The following is a 17,613-nucleotide window of genomic DNA, read 5'->3' on the forward strand; positions in this document are numbered from 1 at the left end:
CCTGGTATCTGGGGATCATCACACAGCATTTGAAAAAAAGAAAAAGAAAAAACTTTTCTCCTCATTCATAGCCTCTGAACTTCAGAGCAAAGATTCACCCACAACAGCAGCAATCTTTGCAGCACAAAGACAAAGCAGCAGATAACTCACCTTCTCCTCTGTAGAGAAAACCCCATAGGGAAGGTTCTGAAGAGGGAAATCTGAGTTCTCCTCTATCTGGATGAAGGACATTTTGAGCTCAGGGCAAGCTATGGTGCAAACACGCTCTCAGCTCGGCTACAACCACACCAGGAGAGCCTCCACATGTTGCATTAGACAATGTGGATCTGCCAGGCCCACCCTCTCCTTCAGCCACAAACCAATCAGAAGCCACTCTCCAACCCACCCCCTTCAGCCCTGCTCCTGCTTGTAGATGGTTAATGAATACCAGAGTTCTGCATGACTCAGCAACACGGGCCTCTGCACCGTTAACCGTTTCTGGCTAGAGCCTCTTTGAGAGGAGTATATTGTATGGTTACTGAAGGGAAGACTGTTCCCCCTTCCTGAACCCTTGATTACTGGGAGAAGCTATAGATGTGCACCTGCTGGGCCAGGAGACACATTTGTTTCCCTTCTGTTGGGGGCACTTGGCTATAGAAGTGATAGTAACAAATGACCCTACAAGAACCCAGGCACAAAAGGGGCAGCTCAGATACCATGGGGAAAGCAGACAGTTTTTATTTAGCATTTGTTCAGTTTAGAAGTTCCACAAGAACCTGATTCCATCTATAAAGCTCCAGCTGCTGAGGTGCAAATATCTGCAAACAGTGGCAAAGGACAGAAACCACCACCTCACTCTACCCCATATCCTTGCCAGCCGTCCTAGGTCCTTTGGAGGAAAACCTAGACCAAAAAATTAAAAACCCAACACCACTGTTCTACATGTGGACACAAGGCTGAATGTAAAAGCAGGACTTTTTAAAAAGAAGAAAAAAAATAATGAGGTAGGATGGGGGAGAAGATTCTTTTTCTATAAAGATTTTTAGACTCCTGGCTATCAAACCACAAAGCTGATTATCCCAAATTGATTTTGGTGGGGGATGAGTAGTTAAATGAACAAAGATTTGCTTGGATTTATTTTGACTTGCTCTGTCTGCTCTTTAATGTGGCAATCGTAGGACCAGACTCAACTACTTTAAATTGGCACAGCTTCATTGACTTCAGTGGTGCTATGCCAGTTTACATGAGCTGAAGCCTTGGCCCATGTAATTTCAGGAATGTTCTTTGCAAGGAAAAATTAGCTTCCAAGCAGTTATGTACTATGTTTAACTGAAGTAATATTATAGTATACCGTGAGATTTGAATACCTACATTATTACGGTAGCCAGCATTTATTGCTAAATATTTCCACAGCTGATTTGATTTTATCTATACCCAAACAAAAGTCATATAGTTAAAGCATTAAGTTTTGAGAATGTGTTTCATTGAAACACACTTAATACCCCTTCCAGAATTAAGATTTCTTATAGCATCACATTTAATGATGCAACAGATGCACTGGTATAAAGGGAATTAAATGCTCATCCGCTAGCATCAGGCAGACCATTTACTAGGATGTGAAGCATCAATGGTCATACTACTGTCATTAAGTGCAGCAAGAGTCAAATCAAACTCCAGTGTGATGTGCTATTTCTATTTTAGTGCATGAATAGTAGTAAATGGTGAAGGATGTTGTTCAAAGTCTATTCATTGTATCCAATGCACTTAACTCCTAGAGGAATTTTTGTAAGCTTGAAAGACAATGATAGCATGCCCTCAACAGCCAGGCTACAAAGACTTATTTCATTGGTTCAAAACAGATTGCACGGAGGAGGAACTGGATAAGGTTGACTCTAAATCTTTGTCAATAACCCCCATCTGATTTTGGAATAGCAGCATTTTAAGCTCTAGTTTCCTCCTGCTTACGGGTGGTGGTTCCCAATATGTGAGGTAGGGGGCACAGTCGTTCCTGCCTCATGTGATAAGTGCAGAACCAAGTGGCAAAGGGAGCCTTGGAGCTCCAAAGGCAGCTGCTTTCCCTGCACTTGTTTCCCTCCTCCTCACTCAGGGATGTCAGCCTTACTCCTGCTCCTCCCTCCTCCATGGAGCAGAGAGACAGCAGTTCCTTTTAAGCCAACCAGCCTCTCTTTATGCATGTTGTGCCTGTTCTCTGGTCAGTCCTGCAGCAGCACCTCCACACCAATGGGTCACTGTGCTAAATATGTAGTGGAGATGGAGGAAGAGAAAGGAAGCTGGGGGGGACGGGGGACTGACATTGGGGGGAGGAAGAAGATAAGCGAGACGGGCCAAAAACTGGAGAAGGAAGATGCAGAAAACGGGAAGGGAACTGGGTGCAAGGGTAGTAGGGGGAGGGTAAAAATGGTAAGCAAAACCTGCAAAAATATAAAATAGACAGGGAAAAATACAAGAATCAAGGGAGATGTGACTACCATGCTATGCCATTGCATGATGACACGTGGATGCACTGTTCACAAACATCATAAATGAGGATCTTCTTTAACCCAAAAAGACTGGGGCACCATTGAAATATCTTGATTTGCAAGACCCTGATTCATGCCCTCCCCCCATGTTCCATAGCCAACGAGTCCTTAGCAGTGCATGGTTCAAAGTCCATATCTGATTTTCAAAGTTAAAACCTCCATATGATGTTCCTGAAGGTATAAAATGGTTCTCTCCATCATCTGAAGTTGTAGATTACCTCACATGCTACCTGATGTAGTAAGACCCTTTGTGCAGTGCAATGTACGGTACTTGTCTGGTAATTGTCAGCAACCACTTTTCCTGCAGGGTTCAGAATTTTAAAGGATGCATTCAGCATTGATTAAAGAAAATTAACATTTTAAATAAAGCCAAAATCCTGAATGGCTGAGCAACTGCACACAAAATCTCATTTGTTCCACAAATATTTGAAAGCTGTTTAATCGGAAGTAAGAGTCACCAAGAGAAAGGTAAACTGAGGATCAGATCCAGAGAGGAATTTGAGTCCTACTTCTGCATATGTGTAAGTTTTGAAAAGAATCCATGGTGGGGTGAGCTTACACGTGCAGTTATAAAAAAGTCACATACATTGTTATAGCTATAGCACATAGCCTTTAAACAGACATTGGTGATTAGGTGGGTGTGACCATCTGTGGGCAGAGTGACTATCCAGGACTTCACAAGAAAGGCAGATATGAGTCACAGAACAACTGCAAGACAGCCTTGTCTACCCTGCCACTTCACAGTGCTGCAACTTTCTCACTCGGGCTGTGAAAAAACAACATTCCTCTGAGCACTGCAAGTTTCAGCACTGTAAAGTGGAAGTGTAGACAGTGCACCAGCCGTCCTCTCAGCGCGGTAGCTACTCCCCTCGTAGTGGGGGTGCCGTGACTACGCAGCCACGTTAAAGTGCTGCCATGGCAGTGCTTGAACGTTGCTAGTGAAGACATACCCTGAGTGAGAGAAGTTGATTCACAAGCCGCCAGGTCTGTTAAATGGACACTAAATCTGAAAAACTGCCTAAGGGTTTCTAACCTTCGTATAGCATAGGTCACATCCTAATGAAGAAGTTGTCTCAAGGGCCAGCTCTCCCAAACAGAACTGCACAGACCAAATCCCGTAACATATGTTAAATCATCACAAATTAACAACAGCTACAGCAACTATTTACATGGAAAAATGACAATATATGTTTGGCTACTTTGAATGCAATTTAGCAGACTGAAATCATGAGGAGCCATCACCCTGTGACTGCCTGGTTCTCCAAGCCAGAAGTGGCTCCCACAAACTGCAATGTTGGAACCTCTGATCCAGTCAATTTCACGAGGCTAAATGAAAAACAATTTCATTCACTTGCCCCAGGAGTTCCCTGTCACCTTTTATGATCACATTTACCTATTTTAAAGCGCATTTTTATATATCTTGTTGCTGTGCAAAAGACAAGCGGGGAGAAAAAAAAAATCACTGACTGTATACAAAAAGTGTTTTCAAATGGACAAGTTAAGAATGCCGATAATGACTTTATTCCCTCCAGTCTTTCAACAGGTAGGTGTCACTTGTAACAGTAGGTAAAATAAATTCAGATAAAAGTTGATTTAATTGCCATTCAGATCTACAAGGATATCAGAATGCATTGTACCTGGAGAAAGAAGAGGTCCAAATCAAAATAAAGGGCTGAAAAGCAATCAGTGTGACAGATACCAGTGATCAACACAAAATACCCCAATTTTTTAAAATTTTATTTAATCAAAGTTAAGACGTGGATAAACATAAATACAGCACAGTTACTTCAGATCATTCTTCATATTTGTGTACATACAGACTGATGAATGTAATCCCAGTGAAATCTTCAGTCAGCAATGAAGTGCATACTAGCCTACCCCGACCCCACACACACACAGAAACAAAATCAATTTTTTTTTAAAAACCACACGAACTTATAATCTCAGCACACACTCTCTCATTACAAATGATTCATACATAAATAGGTAGTGGGTGCAAACAAGCTAATATGCTAACATGTATAACCTTTCTTGTTAATGAAAACCAGAAGCAGCCATAATGATTAAAATACATTCAGTTACTGATAACTAGTTGTGCCATGAGGCATTACCAAAAAAGAAATCGTGCTGCAGAGAAAAGCTATATACAACAAGAAAATAAACTGCGAAGTTAATGCATGCATGTTTTGTACTGGAAAAGCACAGCCCTCCCATGTTTTCTCCATGTTTGTTATAAAAGCCCTCTGCACTCAACTAAAATTAAAATGATCTTAAAGGATAATACTTGTAAAGTTTACTTAAGTCTTCAGCCACAGAAAACTGCAATGAAAATAAATGTTCAGAGTCATTTTCAAAACAAAAAACAAAAACAAAAATCTATTCTTCTGATGACATGCATGATTAAAAGATCTAGGCAAGATACACTGCTCTACATTCCTGATGACTAAGGAAAAAGCTCAAGTCAATTTAATCTGCAGATGGTCAGGGGATTTTATATTCCAGCAGAAGTAGCAGTTCAGATCTTCTGAATCTTTTCCCCAACAACTACAGGATTTTCTTTCCTGATTTTCTCAGCAGCATCAGCTTTGTAATTGTAAGAGCAACTGTGTACATCTGAATAACGGTGCACACCACAGTAAACGTTTCCACACCGGCATTCAAACCCTGTAAACAGAAATATTGATCTATTAAGACAGACACTAAAGATGACTTAATTCTACAGGTTTGGCCTTTTTAATATCCTAAATACTACATTCACATTCGTTATCAACTAATCTCAGTTACCAGCATCCGTCAGTCAAAGCCAGTTTCTGCTGCCAAAATTGCTGACATATAAAGCACCGAAGTTATAAATCTTTGTTGTAGTGATTATTATAAAGAGCCCTCACTTCAAATATGCATTGCTATACAGCACTACAAAAATACAGTCCCTCAAGACTTACTGCAGACATTTTTTCAGTCACCAAGCGGAGGAACGACTCAAACGATTTTCAAATACTTAAACTGAATCATACCACTTCATTATGAAGGCTGATTAATGAGCAGACTCTTACATTTACCTCAACTCTCCAGGCCATTATATAAGAGCTCCCAAACAGGAGCACTTGTAATGAAGAGCATTTTGCTTAATAAATGAAACAGTTAAACACAAGGACATATGAAAAGTCCTCTTTAATAAGAGCTACTGGTTGAAAACACCTTAGGGCCAACTTTTACTTCAAATCCATCAAAGTCAACAGACTAACCCACATGTGAATCTGAAGGCAGAATTTGGTCCTTTGATATTAATTGCATAACTTAGTCTTGGACTAAGAAAGAAAATGAAATATTTCTTACCAGTAAGTCCCACCTTCTTCCGGCACATGAAACAGCGATTCTTTTTCTGTTTTGGTTTGTCAAGTGACTTGTCTTGTTCTTCAGATGTAGACTCTGCACTCTCTGACACTAAAGCTAATATAAAAGAGATAAAAACTGAAAAAAGAGTGGAAAAAATGGCAAGAGATTTGTTTGAGCCACAAGAGAAATTTGAAGCCTATTTTGTAAATTCAAGCTCTGGGACTTGTAACCTTGTTGTAATCAATTTTTCCTTCCATAATCTACAATCCAGTCACGTGTGGAACTCTGCTTTAGCAATATTTCTGCATCACACAACAAGTAGTGCACTTGAGCTCCCTCTTTCTAAATTTAATTATCCAACCTGACTCATCCAAGAGAGAAGTCAGTTGACAGTGCTAAATGTTTTATATACAATTCATAACCTACAAACTACTGTAAGGACTAGTAAGAAAGACAGACCAAGGTTTAAATATACACACACTGTTCCTTTTAAATCTCAAAACCCAAGATTTAAAAATGGCTCTGAAGTTACCAAGTTTGGCAAGATGCAAGTGTAAGGTTTAACAGTTCCATAAAATTGTTACAATTAGCAGTATTCAAAGCTGATTCAAGTCAAGTGAGAAGCACAGATAATTTACCAGAGTTCAATAAAACACTTCTCCCTTCCGCAATGCTGCCTCACAATGCTCTTATGGAGGATAACAATATTGAATCAAACAACTTTCGGTATGTCAGATTTATGCTACTGAAGGCTAAAGACATCCATTGCCAATGGAGAAAAGAATTTAACTATGAAATCCGAGGGAGAAGGAATTACCCGAAATGAAAACTACATCTTTTTGGGAAGGTGGAGGTGTAATGTTTCCAGGCAATTCTAATCTTCTCTCACATCTGAAAGAGACTTGGGCTGCATATGGGAGAATCCGAGTAGAGAACATACAACTGAACAAATTGCCTGACCCAAGAAAAACAGGAGTGGTATTTTGTTCAGTTGCTGCCCTCTTCTCTACACCTGGGTGTATCAGAAACTTACAAAACTGACAGCAAGGGAAATTAACCTGGTTTTAAATGGGTCTGTAAGACAAACACTACCTACCAGCTATCTGCTAGGTCACAACAGGACAAGCTTTCACTGCCTACGTTGTAGGAAAGTGAACAGAAGAAATAGGGTGTGCAAAGGAAGGGACAGAGAAAGAATGAAAGGAGGCCGCAACTGGGTGAGTGCCAGCAAAAACAGGGCTAATCACATGAATTGCTAAAGAAGGGATACAGCAGTAGTCCTAAACGTTTGTCTGCAACTTGGCTACTTTTTCTGACAATATACACACAGCTGCATGCTTACCAGGCAGAATCGGTCAGAGATACGGTGAAGTATCACTTACCAGCTCTCTACCAATCTCACTACTACTCCTAAAGACTCACCTGACAGTTCATACTTTTTCACCCTCAATAGTATCTGAATGTTTGGGGTGTCTTTAGTATGTACATACAACTTTGAAATTATCAGTGGTCCAACTATAACTGCCAAGTGTTTGTTAACTAGAAGTCCACTTTGTAGATTGCCAATCTGACATGTTGAAAACTAATAAAATCAAAGGTTACAAGAGGCAGGAAAATAAGTTTGGATGCAAAACAGAAGAATCTAAGTCTTTTAGGACTAACAGGATGAAATTCCAAAGTAACCACCTCCACTGATCTACTCAGAGAGACTTGGGACAAAGCAGGACATGCAACAGCATGTACAATAGCAGCAAGGTGTGCGCAAGAGAGGAAAAACCTCATTTTAGTGAGTTATCTAAAAGTAAAATTAGTGAGCTGCAAAATAAAGATTTGTTACAGCAAAGACCTAATGCAAATAAATACATCAATTTGGTTGAAAGGTTAACCTAGTGAGGATAAATATATAAATGAAACATATCCATGAAGACATTCATTCCATTATAAAGCAATATTACCATCATGACACATTTGTACCAAAGAATTTTATATAACCTAATATGTGTGTCACCAAATGTATAGTATTTAAGTAAAACTTTCACTTACCTATAGTACATAGTTTAAAATCTGTATCATACATCTTTCCTCTCTCTCTGGAGCCTTCATCTAGGAAGTCAGGATCATCTACATTATTTTCTATGCTTGTATCAAAGTGTACTCTGTTTCTGAGCCCTTTGTAGTATCAAGTAAATCTAAAATATCCAACAGCAAGTCCTCTCCCATATGGCCTACTGAAATACTCTATCTAGGTGAGGTCCACCGATGTTGACTGGGATGGGACATTTTAGATCCATTTTATTTACATGTCTTAATAATCTGTGCTCATTTAAAATTACTTGTTTGCACTTTCTATTTAGTTTTAACTACTTGCATTTCAGGAGTTATGACAGGTAGTCTATGATCGCTGCAAACACTACATTTTATATTGCTTGTTCAGCAGTGGATGGGTTAAGGGACATCTTAAAATATTCTTTGGCTGCAGCAACAGTAGCACAAGAAAGGTCAGATGAGCGTGAAGCAGGGGAAGGCGAGAAATAAGCAAGGGGCAACGTACTTTGCCACTTACCAGTTATTTAAAGTGGCATTGCCAAAGTTTTCCTTCATGCAAGATATTGAGCCTAATCCTCTGCCCCTCCTCATTCCACTCCTTACTTCTTAAGCACTAAAGCTGATCTAGCTTCCACTTGTGTTACAGCAGCACTAAGGCTACTGAGGCCCTAGTAGCTCCCAATATCAGGGGGGTATTGGAAAGATAGAGTTAAAGCCACTTACGCTTCCCTCCCCAGCGTAATCCAGTCTTCTTAGAGGGAGGGTGGATTCCTAAGTAGCAAAAAGCTTGGGAAACAGTGGAAGCAAACACAGCTCTTATTTAAAAAGCAAAACAAAACAGTACTAATGGGAAAGCAGCATAGCAACACTCTGCGAGCACGTCTTCCCTGTTACATCCTCCCTATTCTTGGGTTTCAAAGTTTCATGTAGCTACATTATACATTAAAGTCAGCAGCCCCCTTATAATGTGTGTTTCAGACACCTTTAAACCTCTAATTTGAACTTTAGCCCTACTGGCCTGTAACACCTCCTTGCACTATAGTTGAAGTAGCAAAGTAACACTTCTAGACTACCCTCCTGAACCCAACTCTTGCAAGAATACGCTGAACTGTGGCACTGAGTTTGTGTAAAACAGCCCCACTATAAAGTAAATGATCTCTGACTTGCCTAGGAGTCATGACTATTAATCTTAATTACATAAACCAGAGATTTGGAGGCATAGCAGGGCTTGCTGCCTGTATTAGAGCAAGTTGCAAAGGAGAGCTTTTGTATGCCTAATTGGGCCTGTCCAACAAGAGAATCCCATATTAATGCAACAAGGCTGGGGACCCACCTGAGCAAGGAGTGAAAATGGCTGGTGTAGTACTAAGTATTTAGACTGCAAAGCCCAGAAGGGTCATGCAGTAACCAGATAATGTCTTTACCTGATTAATACACAGAGAAATCAAGAGCCTCCAATGCTCCCTCCCAGAAACTCAAACAGTTTTGATAGTTAACATTCAAAAACACGAGGCTAGAAGTATAATATATTGAAAAGAACACTTCCAATGACCAAAAAGGTCTCCTCCACTTTCAATAGGACCGGTTGTACATCCTAAATCTGCAAGGTAAAGGGTCACCTCAATGTGCAGATCTACCTGAAGCTTTGCTTAAAATGCAGAGGTTGTACAACAGTACAAACACAACTTCACCATCTGATTCTCCTACAGTTTGCCAAGGAGAAGCCCTAATCCAATGAACCCACAGGCTAGCTCAACAGATTGAGAGTCTCACTGGCTAACTGTAGCAGGTCCAAAGGAGACTTGGGGTGGAGGGCATAGCGTACTATGATATGTGTTTCGGAAGCGACAGGGAGGAGCTTGCTGGAGAATATACTTATGGAGATACACTGGGCAGCTCTGCTGGGAATCTGAGCTTTGCTGGAGAGACTAACTGGGGAAGGGTGCAGAAGACATGGAGCCAGACAAAGTAAAATGGAAGTAGACTGCAAAGATTGTTCTATCAGTTTCCACAGCAGAGAGGAAAACAAAAAGCACAGAATGGAGTAGTGTTATCTTTGGATACTTTAAGTCTTCCCAGGTGATGTAATGCTGGGTCTGAAACATAAAATGTTGTGTGAAATTTGAAGTTCATAATTGTTATTGTTAAACTATAGGAGTTCAAGAAAGCCTGAAAGGACAGTTGTCATCTTATACTGGTTGAAGCAAGCCTCCTAGGAGTCTGATAGTGGCCTAGAAATTTCAGGTTTGTACTCCTTATTGAAATAATCTATTTTTAGAATGATCAATGTCAGGTTTTCTGTTTAAGGGATTTTAGCACAACTCTAAATGGAACACACAAAATATTCATAACTGTGGAGCCACTAGGGTGCTTCCCTAATTTTGCTCCATGTTGCCTTTTGCAATGTAAGTGCTCTTTTAAGCAGTAAGGGCAATATATGCAAACTGAATATGAGCAGTTCTGTCACATCTCTGATCCAAAGCCCTTTGAAGTCTATGGAAATGTTTCCATTGACTTACATGTGCTTTCAGTCACACCAGCAGATATTGTGAGCACCATAGCATTTATCTAAGATATTCAATACTGCATGCAACGTGTTCCATGTAGTTAGTCCATTTTTATTTTAAATAATAGTCCAGCTCAAAAGCTTATTTACCTATGGACTGGACAGACCAAGACATGCGTCAAAAGTGGGCACCTTCCAGTGGTCAGACGAGACAGACAGACCTTTCATACATTTTGCCAAGTTCATTTTCATTGAGCTCAGTCAAGTTTCATGATGGTACACAATGCCCAGTGACTTAAATCAAACTATTTCTACTATCTATCTATTCCTAGCTATCTACAGAGGAGGCCTGAGCACCTGTTTTTTTGGTCTCAATCTTTTGCCGTTCTGGGCCAATGTATCTACCATAACGTTGAGTGCATGTATCAAAAAAGCTCTCAACCCTACCACTTGTTGAAACCCACTCCCATCCTAAAAGTTATGCATATATTGCTAGAGAGCAAGAAAAAAGGTAGACCAGCTATGCTATGTATGCCTTTAAGTGACCTTTACATTATAGTCAGAAGAAGTCAAAGAATATTGGAGAGTTTAACTGCACACGAACAAAAGTATTACTGTGTTACCCTGCATTTAGCAGGGAGCATACATGAAGATAATGAATGGTTTGTAGCACTATAACCTGCAAAGTGGTAGGCAGATATTAATCTCCATTTTACAGCTGAGGAAAGACTTTGAAAACTAAGCAAGGTAAAAATTCTAGTAAAGATTTGTTCAGCAATCTGAAAACAAAGTCTGACTATTACCTGAACATTTCTAGGGCAAAAACCTCATGAGGGAAAAAAAAGTTAGGTTTTATCTTAATGCATTTTATCTTGTCATATTAGGGATAATGTTCATAAGATTTGAGAATGTTCACAATTAATTGCTTTTAGAGTTATTTAATATTTTTGGCTTTGCTACAGTATTTAATATTTGCAAACAGTTTGAGTAAACAAACTGTAGAACATGCTGACTATTTGAAAGCCAGGTTCGCTCAGATTTCCTACCTCTTCCTTGATCTGTTTTGCAAGGCATAACACAAACTTGGGTGTATAAAGGGCAAAGCCACACAGACCAGATCAAGTCAGAGCCACCTGAGGGATTTGTAACCTTGCAATTTTACCTAGGTTGCCTGACATGTTACATATCATCTGCACAAATACAAATAATACTCCATATGTCTGTTTGCTAGTTTGTTTTTTTAACTTCTAGGAGAGTCTGAGTGAGTGTGATTTGTCCCGGTTCTCATTTACACTTGCAGCTGCCTGTAGCATATGCGTAGCCACATGCCACAGGGAAAGGCAGGCTGCAGCCACAATGCTGTGTGTAGCTACAGGTGACAGTGAAAGGCTCTTGCAGTGGGGCAGTACACTGCTAAAAACAAAGTGTAGATGTAGAGGCACAGCTTGGGCATGCAGAGACACATGAAGGGTATGCATCCTAGGGTTCTGGCATCTCTTTACTCGCCTAAGCCGTGCCTCAGTGTCTACACTGCTATTTATACCTGTGCTAGCTGGGTATGCAATGTCTGTACTCTGCACACTGCCTTAAGTGCAAACCTACCCATTATCGCAGCCTTGTGTGTTCTGCTTTACAAATCTAATAGTAACCAATTTAGATTCCTACAAAAAACAGTGTGTACCTTAACCTTTATTAAATGACCAGTATGGAACATACTCAAAAACGTCAAATGACTTATTTGGGTTATGTTGATTATATTGTGCAGTATATTTTCATTTTGAATATTCAGCTGATGCAGTGTTCTATGCAATAAAGAACTAACGCTTCAATCTGGCACTAATTCCCCACACTGCTTTGATCAGAAATTACAAGCTATTTTTATGGTAGCTACTGAAGCAGCTACCAAAACATGAAGCTTACTTAATTTAAGGTGAACAGGTACAACTTTCTGATGCACAAAGCAAGAATTGCTTCTTAGAAGTAAAAAGAAAAGGAGGACTTGTGGCACCTTAGAGACTAACCAATTTATTTGAGCATAAGCTTTCGTGAGCTACAGCTCACTTCATCGGATGCTGTAGCTCACGAAAGCCTATGCTCAAATAAATTGGTTAGTCTCTAAGGTGCCACAAGTCCTCCTTTTCTTTTTGTGAAGACAGACTAACACGGCTGTTACTCTGAAACCTGTTCTTAGAAGTAGGAATTTTAGAAAGCTGGGGTGAGTAAAATGGGTAAATTGCACTGTGCTACTATAGATCAAACAAACAGTTTTTTTAATTTAATATTACCTTGTATTCCCCAAGAGATTCTAATAGATCCTCCAACTACTGGCGTGGATGTGAATTTCATTCAAAAAAATGTTTTTACATTATCTTACCTCACACAAAATTGTTACACTAGCTTGAAAACATGTTTGTGTAGAGTCTAGCTAGCTCCCAGCAAAAATTATTTTATTTGCTAAGCATCTAAACAAAAAAATTAATTGTTACCTGCAAAACCTGGAAGTGAACAGACAACTTTGTGTTTGCAATGTACAGTTTAAGGGTCTGCACAGGAACTCCCTTCAAAAGAGAGAGGGCTGACTGCCACCACTGGAGAGCACTTATGAATTTGCTTGTGACAGGGAATTCCATGTCTGGGTCCTCATGGTTTAGATCTGTAGTTACTAGGTGCTGGTGATCCTTACAGTGAAACAGGCAGTAAAATGAGGCAGGAGACCACAAGGTCCAGAGTTCCTCAAGCACTAGGCACAGGAAAATTCCCATTACAGTAACTCCTCACGTAATGTAGTCCCGGTTAACTTTGTTTCATTGTTACATAACTGATCTATTAGAGAACATTCATTTAAAGTTGCACAACGTTTGCTTATAATGTTGTTTGACTGTGGGGGCTCGGAACCAGGGTGGGCTAGCAGCCCCCCTATCAGCTCCGATTCACCTCCCCACCCCAGCACCTCCAACTGCCGGCGGCCCTGCAGGTCAGCAACTCCCCCTTCCCTCCCCATGCCGCTTGCCTGCAGCAATCAGCTGTTTTGCAGCATTCAGAAGGCTATGGGGGTGGGGAGGAGCGAGGATGCGGCACGCAACCTCCCCTTCCCTCCCTGTGCCTCCCACCCACAGCAATCAGCTGTTTTGCGGCATTCAGGAGGCTGAAGGGAGGTGGGAGGAGTGAGAACGCGGCGCGCTCAAGGGGAAAGGGGGTGGAGCAGGGGCAGGAAGTGGCGGGGTGGGGGTAGGGCCTTGAGGGAAGGGGTGGAGTGGGGGCAAGCCTAGGGCAGAGCCAGGATTGAGCACCCCCCAGCACTTTGGAAAGAGGAGCAGCAGGATGATCCACCCTCTTTCACCCTGACTCCAGCACTTCAATCAAGCTTCACAGTCATCATTGCTGAGTACAGTATTAAATTGTTTAAAACGTATACTGTATATGTATATAATGTCTTTTGTCTGGCAAAAATAATTTCCCTGGAACCTAACCCCCTATTTACATTAATTCTTATGGAGAAATTGGATTTGCTTAACATTGTTTCGCTTAAAGTCGCATTTTTCAATAACGTAACTACAACATTAAGCGACGAGTTACTGTATCAGGGTTTCTAATTTATGTGAGCCTGCCCTCTGGTGAAAAAACAACAACCAACAATACTCTTTTCACTCTTTTGGGTGAGGAGGGGAAGAGGAGGAAGCAGGGTCATCTGTCAGTGTACCCAGAGGAGCAAGCCTTGGAGGCAGGAGGAGAAACCTCTTATCAGCTGATTACCAGCTCTATATTCCAGAACAAACAGAATGTTAGAGCATTTACAACTGATATCCAACTATGTCAAAAAGTTCACAATCTAGTATGGGCAGATTTTTTTTTTTTTTTAAAAGACGACCATTGTCCATTATATATATATATATTAACAGCACCAAGTTCTTTCATCACTCCATAGTGAAAATCTGATTTTAATAATGTTTTAGTAAAAATTAATCAATCCATTCAGAATGTTACCTAAATTCATATTTCCCCAACCCCAGTTAAAAACCCAGCACTAAGGCACACACTGATTTTAAGCACATTGTATATAGTTAGAATTCAAAGTCAACTGAAATGTGAACATTTTTGTCAACCTTATCTGAAGTTTCCATACGTGTAGTATTTCTACATTAAAAGCATATGCATGCCATGTTTCATTTTCCTTCAGCTTTATGCAACATTGTCTTTACATTGCTCAGAATGAAGCACGTTAGAATTTATTATAAAACTAGTCAAGGTGTAAAAACAGCATATATATTTCATACATGCTTTAATTATGCAAATTCAGACACTAACCTTGCAAATCTTCTGTTTCAGGTACTGTTTTGTCCACAGCTGTAATTTCTGCTTGGGATGATGCTACAGATTCTGTTAAAAGTGACTGGTTTGACACAGGACTAGGAAGAAAACAGTTGAGAATTCGTAAGAGCCAGGTACAGGATTTATTTTCACAAACATTGCTCAGATATTATGATAGGACAACAATGCAGTGTACCAATCTTCTAATTTAGAAGTTAAGGACTTCAGTGGCAAATTACAGCACTAGTTAGTGTTTAAACAAACAAACAAACTGATGAGAAGCCAAATATTTTCAGCTTCCATTGTAGTACACACTTGAGTTAGGAGTAGGCTTGGCAGAATTCAATTTTTATTTTCTTACAGTTTTAACTGATAATACTGATGTTTATTTTTAAGTATTTTATTTTTACCCATTTGAATTTTCAGTTTCAGGAAATTATGGTGGGGATTAGGCAATTACTATTTAATGACACTAGGAATTGAGATTCAAATAGTTAAAGCTTTATAACCTTTAAAGCATAAATTGTCAACCAAATCAAAACAAACAAAGTATGTATACTTAAATCAAACCCTAATAAATTCTCAAGCAGATTTTTCTTACTTTGCCTATCTGTAAATTTTGATTATTATGGATAGAAATATTTTGTCAGTGTATGTATGTGTGTAGTGAAACCAATGTTTATCAAAATTCACAGATAATCTAATACTTCCAAGCCTAGTTAAGAGTAATGCCAACAACTAGCTGAAGTAACCATAGTGGCTACTAAACCTCAGATTCATATACTGGTATGTTTAACGTGAGAAAGAAAATTGCAGCTTGTCCCTGTGAGTGGTCATTAGGCTGTAGCCTGAATCCAGGAAGATAGGGGAATCTACTCAAATACTTAGGACTTCCACAGAACATCTTGCATTCTTCTCTTCCATCCTATCATCCCCTGTTGCATAGAGAAGCCAATAAGACTTTGTGACTTGAGCCTTCAGCCACACTAATTATGCACTACTTAGAATAGATCAAAAATCCCAGGTGCTGTTAGGGGACAGGGCAGGGGGTAGATTTTCAATTTAATATTTTTCTAAATAAAACTGAAGTTGAAACTTACTGAAGTCATTGAGGGTGACAAGTCCACTTCCCTTTTAGGAATCCACTAACCCAGAGGTGGATTACAATTTTGTGGGGCTCTGGGCCAGAGCAAGCAGGGGGCCCCTCTCCGCCCCTTTCACCTGCAGTCCCTCCCCCCCGCCCCCCCAACAGCACTCCTGCTAGGAAATGGGGTCAGGGCACAGGGGCTTGCCCCTCCTGTCAGGGAGCAGGGTTGGGCTGCGGGGGCTTCCCCGGCTCCCCAGCAGGAGCGCCAGGTGAGCAGGACAAGCCCCCATGCCACAACTCGGCTCCCTGGCAGGAGCGCCAGGCGAACGGGGCGAGCCACTGCATCTCAACCCTGGCAGGAGTGCTGGGCGAGCGGGGCAAGCCCCTGCGCCTGGACCCTGACAGAAGCGCTGGGTGAGTGGGTGGAGCCGGGCAAACCCCGTGCCCAGACCCCGGCAGAAGCACCGGGTGAGCGTGTGGGGGCACTGGGGTGATCATTTTTCCAGGACCCCTCATTTGGTTGGTGACCCTGGACATGGGCCCCGTTGGCCCAGTACCTAATCTGCCAACCAAGCCAGAGATTATCAGAGAACTGACAGAAGGAAAGAGGCTGGCTCTGGATACTAGCCAGGATGTGGGGGAGGGGGAAGGGTAAAGGTGCCTTGCAACACTTCAGAGGGTTTTCCTCTGCCCCTGGGCCTATAATACTTTGACACTTTTCCAGACCTGGCATGAACTTTGTGCAGTTTGACTGGATAGAAAGGCCGTATTAGTATGAAGTACAAACCTTCCACCCAAGCTGGAAATAGAAGGGTAAAAGGCTCCTAGATCAGCTAGCACTGCAGATGGTATTCAGCTCTTACTCAAGTTTACAAGTATGAGTTATCAAGTTAACAGCTTTCATAAATATTGACTGAGAAGCTGTAAACTAGGACTGGTTGTGTTCAGACGATTATAAACGAATGATTCTAGTCTTACCTAACTGTAGTCTATATTATGACTTTTTAAAAAGGAGAAGGTTGGTTGATGAAGTTAGAAATTGCAAGCCAATTTACTTAAAATTTTAATATAATCTGCTTGTTTAACGTCTTTCATGCCAAAAGATCCCAATGTCCTTGAAAAAATTAAACTGCTGTTGGGTTCATGTCATTCAACACTGAAATGCAGCTACCAAAATAAATAAGTAAATATTTAGCTCTTACATACTGCTTTTCATTTGTAGATATTGGAATGATTTACAAAGAGACGTATATCCTTTACTAATTCTGACAGAGGTGAAGGAGACAGCAGTTGAGTAGCAGAGCTAAGAATAGAACTCAAGTCTCCTATATCCTATTCTGAATAACCTATCCTCTAGATGAAATGATGAGATGAACTGAAGCAAGCAGTTCAATATGGAACATTGCAGGTCAGTAAAGAGAACTGCAATTAGAAGAGCTTTCCTGTCCAGTTTAAGTATATATAATTAATAACTCCTATTTCTAAGATAGTTTCCCCTCAGAAAATCAACCGCCAAATTGAATGTTGTGGAGTGACGAGGCTTCATAGACTGTTTTAGTGCAGATATGATTTCTCTATGAGCAGAAAGGTGTCACTGCAGAGATTTTGGTATTTGAGACTTTGAATTAAAAATCAGAATTTTGTTTGTTTTCAAATATATTTATAAGATGATCTTGTTTGTATAATAGTAATTGGTAATTACTTAAAGAAATCTCATCTTTAAGCATGCAAGATCAAATTGCTCATTTCTCACCCCCAATTTTTAATACCTAATTATTCAGCCTCAGGACATAGTTGAAACAGTCATGTTT

General features: G+C 40.4%; 2 protein-coding genes across 4 annotated transcripts in view; both read right to left on the reverse strand.

Moving 5' to 3' along the window:
- The window catches only part of FAH (fumarylacetoacetate hydrolase), a 31,659-nt gene extending 31,338 nt beyond the window's left edge, over positions 1 to 321 (reverse strand). Inside the window, exon 1 of one of the 2 annotated variants that reach the window (XR_014713249.1) lies at positions 151 to 321. Coding sequence is in view for 1 of the 2 variants with exons in the window: in XM_084640749.1 (XP_084496875.1) it covers positions 151 to 231 (81 nt within the window). In the remaining variant the exon portion in view is untranslated. The remainder of the gene's footprint in view (positions 1 to 150) is intronic. The other variant, XM_084640749.1, reaches the window with a different exon arrangement.
- Positions 322 to 4,246: 3,925 nt separating this feature from the next.
- ZFAND6 (zinc finger AN1-type containing 6) overlaps positions 4,247 to 17,613 on the reverse strand; it is a 48,812-nt gene continuing 35,445 nt past the window's right edge. For both annotated transcript variants that reach the window (XM_084640753.1, XM_084640752.1), the window contains exons 4-6: positions 14,713 to 14,813; positions 5,856 to 5,969; positions 4,247 to 5,183 (exon numbers count right to left, since the gene is read on the reverse strand). In XM_084640753.1, coding sequence (XP_084496879.1) covers positions 5,035 to 5,183; positions 5,856 to 5,969; positions 14,713 to 14,813 — 364 coding nt within the window. In that variant the 3' untranslated portion in view covers positions 4,247 to 5,034. The remainder of the gene's footprint in view (positions 5,184 to 5,855; positions 5,970 to 14,712; positions 14,814 to 17,613) is intronic.

This window comes from Lepidochelys olivacea, assembly GCF_965140295.1.
Source record: "Lepidochelys olivacea isolate rLepOli2 genome assembly, chromosome: 10".
NCBI classification, from domain to species: Eukaryota; Metazoa; Chordata; order Testudines; family Cheloniidae; genus Lepidochelys; species Lepidochelys olivacea.